At 48.8% G+C, this 18,276-nt stretch overlaps 1 protein-coding gene across 1 annotated transcript; it reads left to right on the forward strand.

Annotated features, from left to right (window-relative positions):
- The first annotated feature begins 3,137 nt into the window (after nucleotides 1-3,137).
- On the forward strand, nucleotides 3,138-5,688 carry APOA4 (apolipoprotein A4). The gene is made up of 3 exons (XM_038536054.1): nucleotides 3,138-3,308; nucleotides 3,673-3,799; nucleotides 4,553-5,688. Exons 1-3 carry the CDS (start codon nucleotides 3,260-3,262, stop codon nucleotides 5,529-5,531), a joined length of 1,155 nt encoding a protein of 384 aa, XP_038391982.1. The 5' UTR covers nucleotides 3,138-3,259; the 3' UTR covers nucleotides 5,532-5,688.
- Nucleotides 5,689-18,276: the final 12,588 nt, after the last annotated feature.

Below are 18,276 nucleotides of genomic sequence, written 5' to 3' on the forward strand. Positions count from 1 at the left end.
CCTACACGGGTACCAAACCAAACAGCTTAGAGAGATGAGACCCTCGGGGATTTATCAGCCACCCGTACCTCCTCTTGAGCAGACTTTGGTGACGGGGTGGGAGGAAGCTCATTAGGTCACTGAAAAATCTGAGCACTGCGGAGGGTAGAGAGCAACAGGGCCTGGGGCCGTTCTCCTGTTCTGGCCTGTCCCTCAGCCCCAGAGGTGAAGGCCACAGTGGGAATCCAGATTCCAGGGGGGCTGGAGTACAAAGTCCTCGACCCCGGGGCCCGCTAGAACGAGCTGGCTGGATCTCTTGGCCCTGGACCCTCCAACTCCCTTGGCCTGTGTGTGGAGGTCCTGGAGGAACCTGTCCTCTCTCTCCTTTGTAGCAATGGGCCCCCTGAGGCCAGAGAGGTCAGAAGATGGGGGCAGAGAGACCCAGAACGGTGGTGCTGAGCCGGGTAGAGAACCCAGGTGTGCGAGCCCATGCAGCAAGGACGTGGCCTGCCATGAATCCTGGGCTATTTCTCTTTCAAAGGGTTCGGCGCATTTGAGGGTCTCTGGGGGTCGCGGGAGGGGCTGTCTTGGAAGGGGCCCTCTCAGTGGCCAGCCTAAGCTGCCTGGCCCTCCGTATTGACTCTCTCCTTCCCACATTGGCTCCTCTGGAATGAGGAGACTGCTCTGGGCCTGGGCCAAGACCGGATCTAAAGAGTAACCAGCAGTGAGTGGGGAGGGTGGGAGGAGGCTTGACCAGCGGAGGCCGAAAATGATCCCCTGGGGTTGGGGAGGCTCTCTCAGCTTACTTGTGTCTGCGTGAGGCTTAGCACCCAAACCCCTGTGACCCATGCCCCTGCCAGTCGGCTGGACTGGGAGCCCCGATTCAGCCCAGCCAGTCAGAGGACCTGGAGAAGCCAGCGTCTGCGCCCAAAGAGAGCCAGAGGCCCAGCTGGACGCAGAGTCTCCTACTTCCATCGGCAGCTCGAACACTCTGAGACTGGGCACTCATTCTTCCCCGCTCCCAGCACAAATCCATTCACAGGTTGTACAAAACATGCGCACTGACTTTGGGAAATAAATGCATTCATTAGTAGCACCCGCCCACGACACGTCAGGACACAGCACACCCCCCTCATGGCTGTGGCTGCTCACATAGGCCTATACCAGTCCATCCCAGTCCCTCAGCCGCGTGCCCTAGCTTTGTGCCCACACACAGCTGGCTTATTTGCACACTTATGTGAATCTGTACACATCATGGCAGATGCTCTCAGACACCCTCAGACAGGTGCAGACACTCCCATTGTGTGTACACCCCGCAAGTGAGACAGGACCTGTCACATGCTGGTGGTACTTGCTGTCAGACTGTGAGTCCAAGAGGTCAAACTGTAGCTGAGGTGTCCTTGGTGACTCATTGCTCTTTTCATCTCTGGCCCCCGGGGAAGGGATGGGGTCACTTAGCACTGACCTTCGTACTCACCCCAGGCTGGACTGGACCCAACTCAGGGCTAGGAGCAGGCGTCATGGCCAGTGTTGCAGGGACGTAAGGCTATCAGGGCTGGGATGTGGCTAGTGCTTGATGAGCACCTACTGTGCGTCAGGCATTGCTCCCAGCACGACATGGGTGGTCTCACTGAATCCTCACAGCCCAGGAGGCAGGTATCATTCTATGCCTCACTGAGGCAGCCGGGGCTCAGAGAGATTGGGAGCTCTGCCCTGAAGTCACATGGCCAGTAGGTAGGGAGCCCAGACACAATCCCAGGGAGTCCGGCTCCAGAATCTGTGCCCTCACCAGCTACTAGGAGATGGGAAGAGCCGCTCCATGAAGATGCAGCTCCCTGACACTGGAGGTGACCGTAGGTGACGTGGGGACTGCAGGGTGCAAGCAGCAGCAGGCCTTTTAGCTGTCCTCAATCCCATGAGACATCCAGCCACTGCTGGAATATGAAACACGGAGGCCTGATGAATCAGGCTTAACGCACGTGGGCTGATCCGTAAGGGCAGGTGCCAGGAGCCCAGCTACGCGCCAGGCCCAGTGCAGTAGGACGGGATTCGTCTGGTAGTCAGTGCGGGGGCTCTGGTCCAGCAGAGGGACCCACGCTGACCAGGCTGCGTTCTCTTCTTGGTGGGCAGCTTTCTGTGACTGTGTGTACGAGCTCATTTGTAGAGAAGGTGAGAAATCCTGTAGAAGACCTCCTGGCCCCCGCCCACATCCCCCAGGGAGATGTCCCCCAAGAGGCTCAGGTCCTGCGATTCAGCATAGGCTGACTGCTCCTGCCCAGGGTGTGGCCGGGCTGGGGGCAGGAATCAGGCCCCAGGCCAGCGGTTCTCCCTGAGTTGTGCCCCTCCCTCCCTGGGAGCCCCAGAGGGCTGGCCTGACCCTGCCAACTCTCACTGGAGGGGTGAGCATTTTACTGGACCTCCTGCCATGGTCCAAGTCAGGAAAGCACTATTATTATTAACAACAGCAACTACTTGGTAGTGCTTTCTCTGCACCAGGCATTATGCTATTCATGCCACGAGCAATATCTCATTTACATAAGCTCAGCAACCCCATGTTTCAAAGGAGACACTGAGGCTCCAAGTGAGGCCAAGCTGAATCACAAGGCCCAGGTGACACAGCTTGGCAGTGGTGGGACAGGAAGCCCACTTACAATACAGGACCCTGCCCACTCCACCAATCTGCCCAACGGCTTGCAAGAGCCCCTGCTTCCTGGGCACACTTTGACAGAGCTCTGGATTTCAGCTTGTCATCCCTGATGGTGGCCCTAGGTGTCCCAGTCCATGGTCTGGTGCTCTGAGACAGAGTCTGCATGGGGGATGGAGTGAGAGGAGGGCTCTCTTCCCTGGGGCAGACACAGGAGATGTGAACTTTGCCCCCCACCCCAATCTGGCTCAGACCCAGAATTGCCAGCAGGGCCTCTGGGGCATTAGTCCCTAGCTCAGGGTTTCCCTAGGCCTCCTTTCTCCCACAGCTCCTGGCTCCCCACCCTCCCTTCCATACAGGGTGGGGCATACACACAGAACAGCTTCTTCTGACTGCTGCCACGTTGTCCTGGGTCACGAAAGTCCAAGAGGCCTCCTGGGAATGTGTCACCTTCCAACGTGGAGTCACATTGGGGAAAGAGGCAGGAAGGCAGCCTGGGATGGGGTTTATATGTCTGGCTGGCTCTGAGATTGAGTCAGTTCTGACAGCAGCACAGGTTCTGGCTCTCTGGTCCCATCTGATTCCAGAAAGATCCAGTGCAGCGCGAGGCTTCTCCAGCCCAGTGAGAAGCCCAGGATGTTCCTGAAGGCTGTGGTTCTGACCCTGTCCCTGGTGGCCATCACCGGTGAGTAGAAGCTGGCTTTGGAAGGGGCCTTTGGGCAGACTCCATGTGCTCCATGTGCGGGCAGGGTGAGAGTCCAGAGCTCAGGCAAGAGGAACGTTCCAAATGCCTTCATCCCGCAGCTGGATGCAGAAGGCTGCTGCCCACTTGCCACTCGGTTCATAGGAGGGCTGGCCTCTTCAGGATGCTCTGCCCACTGGCACTGGTGCCAACCCTTTTATATGCCCCTGTGACTTTCAACTAGGGAAGCAGAGGGGGAGATGGGTGGTGGGGTTTGCCCACCATCAGCCAGTCTGCAGCTCAGGGTCAATGCAGAGTGGCCAGGAAGGAGGTAAGTCCTCATGAATCACTCTCTGTTTCTGCCTAGGTGCCCGGGCTGAGGTCAGTGCCGACCAGGTGGCCACTGTAGTGTGGGACTACTTCAGTCAGCTGAGCAACAATGCCAAGGAAGCTGTGGAACATCTCCAGCAGTCTGAGCTCACCCAGCAGCTCAAGTAAGAGTGGCACAACTTGGGTGGTGGGGCTTCTTAAAGACCACGCAGTGCCTTGGTGAGGGCCGAGCTCAGAGGCAGGAGACCCGATCTTAGAGTACCTATTGCCCTGCCACTAACTCACCCAGTGACCCTGACCTCTCCAGATCTGAGATCTACATTTGCACTCGAGGGGTTGGACTAATAATCCCTAAGGAATTTTCCTGCTTGAAATTTCCAGAGTGTGACCAAGGGCCACATCTCAGCATTGAGAGTCATAGAAAAAGGGAGGGAGAGAAATTCATGGGAGCATTCCAGAAGGGTGGGCCCCTGTGAAATCATGGGGAGGCAAGTGGGGATATTTGGGCAGCCTCTGAGGGTGGGCAAGTGCAGGGAAACCAGTATTTTGAATCCCCGAAAGACTGGAAGAGGTCCAGAGCATAACGCTGTATTAATGAATGTGATCTATGTCACTGCACACTTGAGCTGGGATGGACTTTGACGTCTGCCCTTTTTACTTTGGGGGGGTGGGGTGGGTCAGAAAGCAAACTACTGGAGGTGGGTAGTGACTCAGAGTCAGGGGACAGTCAGAGATACAAGGTAATAACTTAGTCTATTACATCCACTCTCCCAAACTGTGATCTACCCGTGAACTCAGTACCCCCGAACAGTCACCTGTCTCAGGCAGGTGTGTAGGAGGTGAGCCCCGCACAAGGGACAAGGTCCCGACCTGTGATGCCAAGGGTAACGGGGCCCCCTTGTGTCCTTCCCCTGCAGTGCCCTCTTCCAGGACAAGATGGGGCAAGTGAACACCTACACCGATAACCTGCAGAAGAAGCTCGTGCCCTTTGCCACGGAGCTGCACGAACGCCTGAGCAAAGACTCGGAGAAGCTGAAGGAAGAGATTCGGAAGGAACTGGAGGAGCTGCGGGCCCGGCTGCTGCCCCACGCCAGCGAGGTGAGCCAGAAGATCGGGGACAACATGCGCGAGCTGCAGCAGCGCTTCGGGCCGTACGCGGAGGAGCTGCGCACCCAGGTCAACACCCACGCGGAGCAGCTGCGCAACCAACTGACATCGCACGCGCAGCGCATGCAGAGCGCGCTGCGCCAGAACGTGGACGACCTGCACTCCTCCCTGACCCCCTTCGCCGATGAGCTAAAGGCCAAGATCGACCAGAACGTGGAGGAGCTCAAGGGGCACCTCACTCCCTACACCGACGAGCTCAAGGTCAAGATCGACCAGAACGTGGAGGAGCTGCGCCGCAGCCTGGCGCCCTACGCGCAGGATGTCCAGGAGAAGCTCAACCACCAGCTCGAGGGGCTGGCCTTCCAGATGAAGAAGAACGCCGAGGAGCTCAAGGCCAAGATCTCAGCCAACGCCGAAGAGCTGCGGCAGAGGCTGGCGCCCGTGGCTGAGGACGTGCGTGGCAAGCTGAAGGACAACACCGCGGGGCTGCACAAGTCTCTGGCCGAGCTGAGCAGCCGCCTGGACCAGCAGGTGGAGGAGTTCCGCCGCAACGTGGGGCCCTACGGCGAGACCTTCAACAAAGCCCTGCTGCAGCAGGTAGAGGAGCTTAGGCAGAAGCTGGGCCCCTATGCGGGGGATATGGAAGACCACCTGAGCTTCCTGGAGAAGGATCTGAGGGACAAGGTCAACTCTTTTTTCAGCACCCTCCAGGAGAAAGAGAGCCAGGACACGCCTGTGGCCCTCCCCAAGCAGGAGCAGGAGCAGAGCGCCGTCCCTTTAGAGAGCTGAGCTGTCCATGGTGCTCACGGCCTACCATGGACACCTGCCCGGCCCGGCCACCTGTCTGTCTGTCTGCCCCAAGGCAGTTCTGGCACAAGCTTGAGGACGTATGTCCGGTGGAAAATGAGACTACCTCTCACTACTCAATAAAGCTGCTAAGAAACTAGTCCAGTGTGGTTGCGAGGGGACTTCTCACTCGGTGCACTCGAGGGGGCGCAAAACCACTGCTCAGCAAAGCTTAGCAGGTGCAGGGGGGATACTTGGAGGGACACCAGGGCTGGGGAGATGAGATTGCAGGAGGGCCGAGGGCAGGGTGTGCTGATGGGGGTCTAGAGGGTGCTCTAAGGGAGGTGGAAAAAGATGTCACGTGTTACCCAAAGACAAAAGACGCAGCCCAGTTACACTCACTCAGCCCACAAACGTTTATCAAATGCCCTCAGCGTGCACGTCACTGTTGTAGGCAGCGGGCAATGAGCCAAAGAGCTCTTGTGGGCCATGGGTCTGACACAGTGCTTCAGTCTGCGGGAGCCGCGGAGGTGGGCCTGACCTGGTGCCTGGCTTTCAAGAGCTCGTGGCAATGGGGAGACTGTCCCTCCTTCCATAAGCTCTTCTGTGCCTTTAACTTGATTTGTTTTTATATGTGAATTTTTGTTTATTCCCCCCTATCCCACGCCCATTATAGACTTGACCCATGCTTATTTCAGAAATTCCTTGACTGTTAATCCCATGGTATCCAGAGTTCTGGAATGTAACCTAGAGATAGGGATGAGGCCTGGGAGGTAGGGTGGAGCAGGTGCAGGGTCCTGGGATGCTCTGCCTAGGAGCATCGTGTGAAGGGGTTGGCATGTTTAGGGCCGAGGTTGCCAGCCAGGGAGAGAGGGGTAGGGGGCAGGGAGAGAGGGGTTGGACTTGAAACAGTCTCAGCACAGCCAGCTGTGGGCAGCTGGAGTGGTTTCTCCCCCAACCCTCAGAGATTCAGAGACCTCCTCAAGGAAGGAGCCCCAAAGAAGAGCCAACTCAAGTTTTGTCCCAAATGACTCGACATTTTAGTCGTTACTGCTAAGTCTGCAAGTCCAGCTGAGCACCCCTTTCCTTCCCAGAGTGGGGTGCAGGCTTTTTAGGGTTTTCCTTAAGGACACCCAGAACATGCCCTAGTGGGGCAAGGCCCAGGGAGTATGTTCTGGGACCTCCATCTCTTTATCCCTCCATGCCTCCCTCACACAGTGGCTCCAGGACGGGGGCCCACAGGCCCAGGCCACTCTGCTCCTGGTGTCAGCCTGAGCAACTGCTCAGGATTATGCTTGGGAACCAGGTAAACCTGAGTTTGGATCTTGGCTTTTCTACTCACTACTGGATGATTTGGGGCAGATGAGTTGACCTGTTTTGGAAACTAGGGATAACAGAGGCGCTCAACCCACAGAGTTTTGCAGTGTTTGATGAAACAGTGCATGTTAAACACTCAGCACAAAATCAAGCTAGGTCCACGTGCAACAACTGTTCACACACGGCTGTGGCTGCGGCCATGGCACAACAGATGCCTGGGAAAAGTAAGGGGTGTCCCCTCCGTGCTCACTCCTCTTCCCCTCTGCACCAGATTGTACATCCTATAACATGAGGCCACCAGAACTGGTCAAATGCAGACCCCAGCGTCCCTCCCGGCCCTAGGTGCTCTCACTCTCACACCCTGGGTCAGTAAGGCAGCTGCTGCCTCCTGCACACCTGGCCTCCTAGCACGGCAGGAACCTACCTGTAAAGATACCTTGACAACCCACCATGCACTTGGAGGTTTACTGGCTGGCTTTGGGCAAGGGCCAACTAGAACAAGGTACTAAAAGGAAGCAGGGCAGAGAGTGAGCAGATTTCTGAGTGGATCTGGAAGCTTCAGGGATATTCCCAGACCTCCTCTGAGCGCCCCTGGCTAAGCACACTGCCTCTGGGACTCCTGGAGACCTTAGTGTCTGGTCCTGTCATGGCCTTAATCCCATTAGGTGAGGAGGGAGGAATGAGGAATGCCTTTTCCCTCCTACACCAAGGTTTCTCACCTGGTCCCCCGTCTCCTGGGTCCCTGACCTGGCAGAGATCTGTCGGTGATGCCATGGCTTTTGGCTGCCCAGACTCTGAATCTCCCTTGCTTTGTTTGGGGAATTGCTCACTTATCAAGTGATGGTGGGCACCCAAGTCTGCCTTCCATGAGAGATTATTTACCCTTTTGTGTCTGGCTTTTTTCATGTAGCATGATGTTTTCAAGGTTCGCCCATGCTGTAGCCTTTACCAAAATATCCTTTTTATAGGCTCTATAATATTCCACTGTATGTATAGGCCACATTCTGTATATCCATTCATCCACCGATGGACTCTTGGGTTGTTTCCATCCTTTGTCCATTGGGAACAATGCTGTTATGCGTAGAAATATCTCAAGTCCCTGCTTTCAATTTCCTGTGTACATATCCAGAATTGGAATTGCTGGATTGTGTGGTAATTCAGAACTACTCCAGGATCCAGTCTTTACCACGTAGCAAGACCAAAGCACTTAAACCCAGAAGAACCATATACTTAGGGGCCCCAGCAGTGTAGGATAGGGAGTGTTTCCTGGTCCTTGATGTATCCCTACACCAATACTTCCCTGAGGAGGACTCCCAGAGCCCAGCCCAATCTCAAGCCTGAAGCTCCCCCAGTTACTTCTAGCTTCTCAGGGGACCTGGACTCCTCTACAGGCACCGGTTAGTTTCCCCAAAGGAGTGTCAGCCAGCACTGACGTGCCAGTGCTAGGCCGAGACACTAGCCACACATCTGCACTCATCCCAAAAGCTCGAAGGTCAGAAGTCATCTGAAAAATTCAAAGGGGTCAGTACCCCTGAGGTGTCTGGTGTATGGAACTGCCCTGATTAGGGAGAAGAAAGAAAACAAGGCAAAGGAAGGTTCTGGGGGCCTGTTCTCCTCCTGTACCCCAGGGCCTTGCTGCTGTAGAGGAATTACCCCAGCTCGGTTGAAAGCAGCTCCTGTATGGGGATGCTGTGTTTTCCCGGTGTTATCATAGGACACCCTGTGTTCCTAGGGTGGGGAGCACAGGCAATGGCATGCTCTGGGGAGAGAAACAACTAGTGTGGGGTTATCTGGGGACTTCTGTGTCTCAGAGCATGGAGGACAGAACCATGGTTATCTCGCTGTGTGACAATAAGCAGCTAGTGATGGAGGAGCACAGTTAGAGACTCCAGCATTCCTGTTGGTGGGAATGTGAACTGGTGCAGCCCCTCTGGAAAACTGTGTGGAGGTTCTTCAAAGAGTTAAAAATAGAACTGCCCTATGACCCAGCAATTGCACTGCTGGGCATTTATCCCAAAAATACAGATGCAGTGAAACAGCAGGACACCTGCACCCCAATGTTTATAGCAGCAATGTCCACAATAGCCAAACTGTGGAAGGAGCCTTGGTGTCCATTGAAAGATGAATGGATAAAGAAGCTGTGGTCTACGTAAATGGAATATTCCTCAGCCATTAGAAATGACAGATACCCACCATTTGCTTTGACGTGGATGGAACTGGAGGGTATTATGCTGAGTGAAATAAATCAGAGGAGGACAAACATTATATGGTCTCATTCATTTGGGGAATATAAAAAATAGTGAAGGGGATTAAAGGGGAAAGGAGAGAAAATGAGTGGGAAATATCAGGGAGGGAGACAGAACATGAGAGACTCCTAACTCTGGGAAACGAACAAGGGGCAGTGGAAAGGGTGGTGGGCGGGGGGTTGGGGTGACTGGGTGATGGGCACTGAGGGGGGCAATTGACGGGATGAGCACTGGGTGATATGCTATATGTTGGCAAATTGAACTCCAATAAAAAAAAATTGAGTAGATCTCTGGGACTTAAACTGAGTGGAAAAAATAAAAAACAACATTCTTTAAAAAAAGAGAGAGAGAGACTCCAGCATTGCTCACATCGGAGGGATGAGGATTTGAGCAACTGGCTCTGAGGTATGAGCTAGGACCTATGTACAAGATCACAGGCCATAAGGCTTGGAGGGAATCACCTTGTCTCTGTTCAATTTTTAAAAAGATTTTATCATTAATTCATGAGAGACACACTAAAATGCAGAGACATAGGCAGAGGGAAAAGCAGGTTCTCTGCGGGGAGCCTGATGTGGAACTCGATCCCAGGACCCTGGGATCACACCCTGGGGCAGACAATCACTGAGCCACCCACGTGCTCCTCTCTGTCCAACCCTTTGACACCATTGCTAATGCACACACACAGCTCTACATTAACAGGTATCCCATTCCTTTGCCCATAATTGTGTATATAGATTGTGGTACCCAGCTTCCCCAATGGCTCCAGGATCGATCCTCCTCTCTGGTTCATGCCCTGCATGGTCTCTCTCATAGCCAGAGAGCTGACCTGTGTGATCAATAGGCTACTGTGGCAGTCATAGTGTATGACTCCTATGGGTGGTCAGAAAGGGTACTGTTGGTGCCTTGGATCTCCCTTGGATCGTTGACTCTGAGGGAAGACAGCTACTCTTCTGTGAGGACACTCAAGAAGCCCCGTGGAGAGGGCCACACAGGGAGGAAGAGCAGCCCCTCCTTGCCAGCCACATGAGTGAGCCACGTTGGAAACAAATGCCGGGTCAGGCCTTAGAATGACTACAGCCCCAGCCAACATCCTACCTGCAACCTCATGACAGATCCTGAACCAGAACCACACAGCCTAGGCACACACCCACAGGAACTGTGAGAGATCATAAGATGTTAAGTTTTGGGGTGATTTGTTATGCAGAATAGCCAACTAATACACATGCTTCGCACAGTGCCTGGCACACGGTCACCACTCAGCTGTTGAGTGAATGAATCCTGTACTGGCAGCCAACTTACCATCTCCCAAAGAATGGATTTTATCTTGGAACAGCCCTGTTAAAGATCATTAAAATTAAGCTTGTTCTTTCTCAATATGGCTTTGGTGGTATTTTTATTCCTCTTTTGAACCACAGAATAATTATAAAACCTTTATATATATGATCTGCCCACAGGAAATCTACTCAGACACTCCTTGCATGGAACCGCAAACCTTGAGGACAAAACTGAGCCAGAGATGTGCCATACTGCACTGCTGCCTTGGGGTGAGCAATCTTAGCACAATGGCTAGAACTTAGTAGGTTCATAATTAATATTTGTTGAATAAATCAATTCGTTTAATGAATCTTTGTCTCATGCTCAGTTGTACAGCATGGATATATTCATCTTTACCAGATAATGCTGAATTTTCTACAAGCTGATTGCATGGCCTTTTCTTTATCTCTTCCAACGACAGGAAATTTCTGGAAAAGCCTTTTAATTAATTCTATCTTTTCTCTTATGTCTTCCTGCTCTGTAACGCTCTCCTTTCTGAGAGATTTCTTCACCCTCTATTCAGTTGTTTGTTTCTGCAATCACATGTTTATTTTGCAAGAGGATTTTTAAAATTCTGTGAATGTTCTTTTATAATATCCTGTTCTTGTTTGATCAATGTAATATATTTAACTCTCTGATGATATTCATGGTATTTTTAAATGACTTAGCTGTGGTTTTGTTCAAGTTCTTTTTTAAATGTTTGTTTGTTTTGGGTCTCTATCTTTCATGTTAGGATCTGTCCTCGAATGACTGGTAATCTTTGCTGTCTGCTTAAATTTAAGAGTGGGGATTTAAAAACTGATGTGAAGCTCCAAGTACGTGGGTAGTACTTGTTGACTGTGAGCTTCACTGTTGGGTGATTCACTGGAATGTTTAGTCAGGGAACCCCTAATGTAAAAAGATTTATGTATTTCCTTTTGCGTTGGTCATATGTCCTTTAGAAGTTTCTCCCACTTTTCAGCCTGGAGAGTAAAGGCCTGGATACCAGTGTTCTTGGGGCTGAGTGGATGGAGCAGGATGGGGCTTAGCATTCAGAGGGTATCCTTTGGGTTAATCCCTCTATTTCTAGTATGGCGACCCTGTTCTCGACTTTGCCTGGCATTCTTTTTCAGTCTTTCCCTTTTCAGAAAAATAAACCTCTAGTCTTCTGCCAAGGTGGGATAAAGGAGCTAAAGTTTTACTTTTTAAAAAAATAATTTCAACTAACATTTCATATTTTATTTTATTTTATTTTTTAAAGATTTATTTATTTATTTACGATAGAGAGAGAGAGAGAGGCAGAGATATAGGAGGAGGGAGAAGCAGGCTCCATGCACCGGGACCCCGACGTGGGATTCGATCCCGGGTCTCCAGGATCGCGCCCTGGGCCAAAGGTAGGCGCCAGACCGCTGTGCCACCCAGGGATCCCCAACATTTCATCTTTTATAACACCCTCTTCATTCACCTCTACTTTCGTGGTAACTGGTGTCTTGAGTTCAGGGCTGTTATGTATGGCTGTACACGATGTGCACTGCCCAACTCTGAGGGTACATTTCTCACACTGTAGACATTATGGAATTGTATTTATTATGACTTATTTCTGGCAGACGGCAGTAGCGTGTCTCGAGAATGGGGAGGTTAGTTCTAATTCACACGTGGGTGCAACGTGGACTAACTGCGGATTTGCTACAATTCCTTAAGACTTTTGTGAATTCAGTGCAATAAGCCAGGTTGGAGCTCATCTTTCCCCACTGCCAACTTAAGATCAGCTCTCTCAGGCCTGCTAAATTAGTTGCAATGGGACTGTTTTTTAGCTTTACGATTTCACTGGCATCTTTTCTTCTGTTCTTCTTGCTCCTATAGGGATCCATCTTTTATAAAAAAAAGAAAAAAAAAGAAAAATTCTTTTTACCATAGTTTGAGGGAGGTTTTAAAAAAAAGTGAAATTAGATACGTGCAATCAATTTGCTATGTTTATCTGGAAGTCTACAAAAGTAGCAAAGGTGGAAGACCATTGAGAGCTTTGTGGTGCATTCATTCCTCTAGAGTCTAAGCCACTGGTTCTGACCTACTCACGCGGTCTTTGGTATTACTGAGAAGGGTTTGTGAATAGGAATGTACCCATCCAGAAAACGTTCTTCTATTTAAAAATATATGTTAAGGAAGTAACCATGGAATGCATGCATTTAGCTATCACGATGCTTGTTGTTGTGCTTTTTAAGATTTTAAAACAAAACAATGTATAGAAGGAGATTGTTAAATTATGGTGTGTCCATATTCATCTCCACTGAAAATCAAATTGTGAATGAATATTTATTGACATGGATGTATAAGTATATATATTCTTGAAATGATAGATCCAGTCACCAAATAGCTCGATCCTATAAAATAAATTGTTCAAAAATGTATGCAAATACATGCCTAGATAAAAAAAATATGGTAGGAATATAAGAGTTGATGGTGAAATTGTGGGTGATTATATATATTTTTGCTTCTCTGTTTTTTCTACTTTTTCTATATTGTACTCTTAAATATTAACAAAATAAAAAGCTATTAATGCAAATTAATATTTTAATAGACAGGACTTCCTACTCAAACAGGGCAGGCACTCTAGATTCCAGCCATAGATCTGGTCAGGCCACCAGAAGCTTAGATATTTGGGTGACCCCACCTTGATCTGATGCAAAATTACCATTGGTCAGGGACTTTTTGATACAGTTCGAAGGTCCCTCTATATAAAGTCCCGTAGAGATATTCAGTTAGCTACTTGGTGTTTGGAAAACCATTATTTTCTGAGTCTGGTGTGCTTCCTTCTTCTGATTATGACAGTTATGTAACTTACTGAATTTCCTTCTTCATGGGCTTCCAGGAAACCCAAAACCAATATGAAAGTCAATAATTACAACTTTGTCATCTCTTATTGCCTCTGTGGTTTGTGTCTTTTAGATCTTGTGCTTTATCAGGTTATCAGGTTTTCTGCTATTATTTTTATTTTCACTAGTCTTAAGGGTGTCCCCCTTCCACCACCACCACCACCACCATCATCATCATCATCATCATCATCATCATCATCAATCATCAACATCATCATCTCAATTTCCACTGTCAGTCGCTTCAAATCTTTGGAGATGAGAAAGGATATTTGTAAACAAAACCCAAACCAGTAAATAACCAAAACCCTTATCTCTGTTGGCACGCCATCATAGTGTTGACTCAAAATGTGCCCAGTACATTTCGTGGTATTAGAGTCTACGTCACTGGCCCCACCTCGCTGTTGCGCCACCAGCAGGTGTTTCTGACACAAACATCTAGCTGCGGGGCATCTCTCATTGCTGATGGATCATAGACTGTGGAGGGTAAACAGGTCATAGTGACAAGGCTAAAGACCTAAGGACCTGCTGTTCCGGCCGTAGCTAGAGCTGGTTCTATTGCTGGGGGACAGGAGAGGAGGGGACCTGAGGGGGCACATTAAGTGTGGGATAGGATGAGGAGGCAGAGGTGGATTCCACTCCCCATGGTAACTTGATAACTATGCCTGGATTTGGCTGTCCTTCCTCTGGCTGGCCCTGAGCTACTATTCCTGTGTCCACATTAGCTTCCACATGGACTCTGGCTTCCCTGCATTTCAACAGTCCTCTTTCTCCCAAATCATAAACCCCTTGGTGTGAGGGAGCAGGACCTGGCTTTCTACTGAGCACAGTGGGTTCCTGGCTTCTTCCAGTAAGGAGGTAGAGGCTCTGCTGTGGTTCCGGTCCTCAGAGCAGGGTTCTCTCATCCTGAGCATGAGACGGTGTATTGAGCATGGACTCCAGAGTCAGACAGACCCGGGATTGGTGCAGGGCAAGACCCTGAGCAAGTTACCGAAACTTTCTGAGCCTCAGTTTCTCTGTAAGTAAAATGAGGATAACAGTACCTACCTTGGAGCATTACAGGTAATAAAAGTAAATACCAGGCCGTGGCAGGTGCACAACAGAGGGGTCATTGTGATCAAGCTTTCAAATCCTATTGGGCCGGACTCTGAGGGTAGAGAGACTTGCAAGTGTGCCCAGGCTACCTTCCCAGGCTGCTCAGCTGCTGAGCACCAGCCAGACTGAATCCTTCACTGTGCCCCCCACCCCCCTTGCTACGATTGCATCATGTCCTGCCTCCACGCCTTACTCCGGCTGTGCCTGCTGCTTCTTCCTTCCATCACCCTCTGGACCGAACCCCTCTGTGTCTTCGGCCTTGCCTAGGACACGCCCCCCCCCCCCCCCCCCCCCCCCGCCCCGGCCTTTGCTGCAACCTGGTCTTTGCTCAGGACCCCTGGTTTCCCCTGCGGCCCTCTTTTGTGGAGGCTGGTGGTCCTCAGATCTTGTTGCTGTTTCCAGACCGCTAAATCTTTGAGGCTGGCTCTGTTGGGCTCTGCTCCTTCCTTGCCCTCACTGCTGATTTTCACATTTGCTGAGCCTTGGGCGGCTGGCTCCTAGTGAAGCATCTATCTCTTTTCTTGGGAGCTCACCTCTGTCCTAGCAACATCCAAATCTATGTGGAAAACGCGACCAAACATCTCCCCTCTCAAATCCTTGACCTCAATTTAACTATCTTTTTCCTCGGACTCATTTCAGATGACCAAACACATGCACACTGGGGGACCCAGAGCTGCTCTGCCTCTGGCACATTTCTCTCAAACATCCCCCGAGCCGTGCACACTGCCAGGGCTCTGTTTTCTTGTTGCCTCCCTCACCACCCTCCTGGGCTCCTGCCTCACCCTCCATCCTGCTCAGTGCTTCAAGTCTCTCGAGGTTCCCTGGGCCTCTGTTTCTCTCTCTCTGTCTCTCTCTTTTTAATGATTTTTATCCATCCATTTGACAGAGAGAATGCGCACAAGCAGGCAGAGCAGCAGACAGAGGCAGAGGGAGAAGCAGGCTCCCCACTGAGCAGGGAAGCTTGATGCAGGACTCCATCCCAGGACACCAAGATCCTGACCTGAGCCGAAGGCAGTTGCTCAACCGACTGAGCCGCCCAGGTGCCCCATCTCTCTCTTTCATTCGTCTAGCAAACCCTCATTCAGAATAAGGCTGGCTTCTGCATTTCAACTTCACATTGTGGTGTCCTGTTAGAGAAAATTCTGTTTGGATTCATGCCCTTGTGAATTCAAGGTGTCCAGCTCTCAGTGGGCCTGCGGCTAGGGTCTGGTCAGCTTTCTGGGAGTTCTCACTCAGTTCTTTCTCCTGCTCCCCAAAGCAGCTACCCCAGGTCAACTCAGGCCCGGCTTCTACGTCCACCTGCCCACTGCTTCTGCTTCTGTGGGGCTCACGGGAGCTTCCCCTGGACAAAATCCGGGGGTGCGCTGAGCTCAGCCTCTCCCATCCCTTCTCTCTCCATCCACTTGACCTCTCGCTTCTTTTTAAAATCACATAATGAACGATTTCAAGCATACATAAAAGTGCATAGGATAGTAGGAGTAACACCCAGGCACCCCTTACCCAGATTTGACAAATATTGATGCTAATATTAGAATCTTTTCCTGAAGAAGCAAAATGCGGTAGATACAGCGCACGTCTCTGCCATTCTGCCCCCACCTGTTTACTTTCCCTCCCCAAGGCCATCACGAGCTCGAGGCTGGTAAGTCTCCACGACTTCAGTTTCCATCCACGGTTTTATTCTTTTGTGGATATTTATGGAGCCCAAATCATAAGCAACGCTGTTTCACATGCTATAAAAATTTATGTCAACAATATAAAATTAGTTGTATCCTCTTGCAATTTGCTTTCTTTCACTTTATATTATGCTTTGGGGATATATCCACATCTCTTTCTCTAGAATGTGTTCATTGTTGGGATCCCTGGGTGGCGCAGTGGTTTAGCGCCTGCCTTTGGCCCAGGGCGCGATCCTGGAGACCCGGGATCGAATCCCACGTCAGGCTCCCGGTGCATGGAGCCTGCTTCTCCCTCTGCCTGTGTCTCTGCCTCTCTCTCTCTCTCTCTCTGTGACTATCATAAATAAATAAAAATTAAAAAAAAAAATCTTAAAAAAAGAATGTGTTCATTGTTACCAGGGAATGTGGTACTCCAGTCTGCGAATATACCAGAACTTATTCATCCATCTATTGATGGACATTTAGGGTGTTTTCCTTTTTTTTTTTTTCATTTTTTTCAATTTATTTTATCGTTATTATTTTGCTACTACAAACAATTCTTGGATTTCCTTTGAGGCTTAGTATGTACTCAATTATAGTAAAGGTTCTGTATTTCCTGAGGTACGGGGTCCTTTATATATCATGTTTGCTGCCTATTGTTCACATCTTTCATTTTTCTGCGATTCTATTCAATTTGAGAAAATGGTATGAAAATCTCTCAGCAAATGTGTCAATTTCTCTTTGAGACTCAGAGGCTTTTCAGTTCATCTCTTTTGAGGCTATGATGTTAGGTTTTATTTTCCTGGTAATTTTTTTCCTGTTTTTATTTTTTTTTCCCCCTGCTACACTTCTTTGGTCTGTTCATCATTTTTTGCCCTAAAGCTTATGTGTTCTGATATTTATATTGTTATACCTGCTTTCTTTTTGTTAAATTTTGTCTTGTATCGGTTTTTAAGGTCCCTTTCTCCTGCCATACTTTAAAATTTTTCTCTGATGTTGTATTTTCAGTATGCTTCTTTAAGTCATTAATGGCTGGAATTTTTATAAAAATCTAATTTTTATAAATCTGATTGTTATCAATGATGATAGTAAACCATTACACAGTGCTCACTATGTGCCAAGCAGCACTCTGAATGTTTTTACTTCATTTTTAAATATATTAAATGCATTTATTTCCGACAGAACCTATGAGGGAAGTACTATAATTATTCCCAGTTTACTAATGAGGAAACTGAAGCTCAGAGAAGTTAAGTAAATTGCCCAAGGTCACAGAACTAATCCATGTCGGCATTGTAACCCACACTGTCTAGCTTCAGAGTTGGTCCTCTATGGGCTGGTTTAATCAATTCCCTTCTATTGGGATTATCGATTTATTTCTATCATATTATTTTGTATCTTCTTTTTACCATGGTAATTTTTTTTTTTTGCTTCTTTCATCTTCCTGCTGGCCCTTCTATTAGTTTTATTATATTCTTTTAAAAATAATTGTATGTACTTTTAAATTTAGTTTTTGTTTTATCAAGCTTCACAGTTTAGAGAATCAAATACTACAACTTAGGACAAAAAAGTAAAAATCCCTTAAATTCATCCTCATTTTCCCTTCTGCATAAACACCTTAGAAAATTCTATGTTATTACTTACTGATTTTCCAGTTTTAGGCTCAACTTATCTTTAGGCTTATGATTGCCCACTATGGTCAATAAAAATGGGGTTTTCTTTCACATATAAAACACAGCTTACCCACAACACACATTTCAATCTGTCATACCATAGGTCTTAAACTATGATATCATAGCCAATATTTGTATTAGCATGATTATATACATGCTATACATATGTGGTATATTATGGTAATTTTTCCAGTACTTTTTTTCTACTTGCACTTAATAATTGCCTTTTGTTGCTATTTATTTGGTTTCCTATACATTTCAATAATTTACCCCCAGATTCTTGCCCACTTGTGTAAATCTGAAAAATAGAGTGAAGCAGGCTAGGGAGCAGAAATCAAGCATACATATGAAATATGCATATATAGAGAGGAAGCAAGCATGGCAAAATATTAATTGCTATATTATTAATATACAATCACTGAACCTAGGTGGTATTAACGATGATCACTGTACTTTCAACTTTTCTGTATGTATGAAAATTTTTATAGTAAATTGGAAGAAAATAATGAAGCTGAAATGAAGACTTAAGTCCATGACTCACTTTAGAATGGACCCTTAAGATCACAAAGAATCCCCAAAAGTGTTTCTTTTAGCCTATTTTCTTG

This window comes from Canis lupus, chromosome 5, assembly GCF_011100685.1.
Source record: "Canis lupus familiaris isolate Mischka breed German Shepherd chromosome 5, alternate assembly UU_Cfam_GSD_1.0, whole genome shotgun sequence".
Taxonomy (NCBI): Eukaryota; Metazoa; Chordata; class Mammalia; order Carnivora; family Canidae; genus Canis; species Canis lupus.

Bases quoted from the DNA above. Each gene is read 5' to 3' on its own strand.
- APOA4 (XM_038536054.1), top strand. From the start codon at position 3,260: ATGTTCCTGAAGGCTGTGGTTCTGACCCTGTCCCTGGTGGCCATCACC. The intron at 3,309-3,672 runs GTGAGTAGAAGC...GTTTCTGCCTAG, and splicing joins GTCCCTGGTGGCCATCACCG to GTGCCCGGGCTGAGGTCAGT. The intron at 3,800-4,552 runs GTAAGAGTGGCA...CTTCCCCTGCAG, and splicing joins GAGCTCACCCAGCAGCTCAA to TGCCCTCTTCCAGGACAAGA.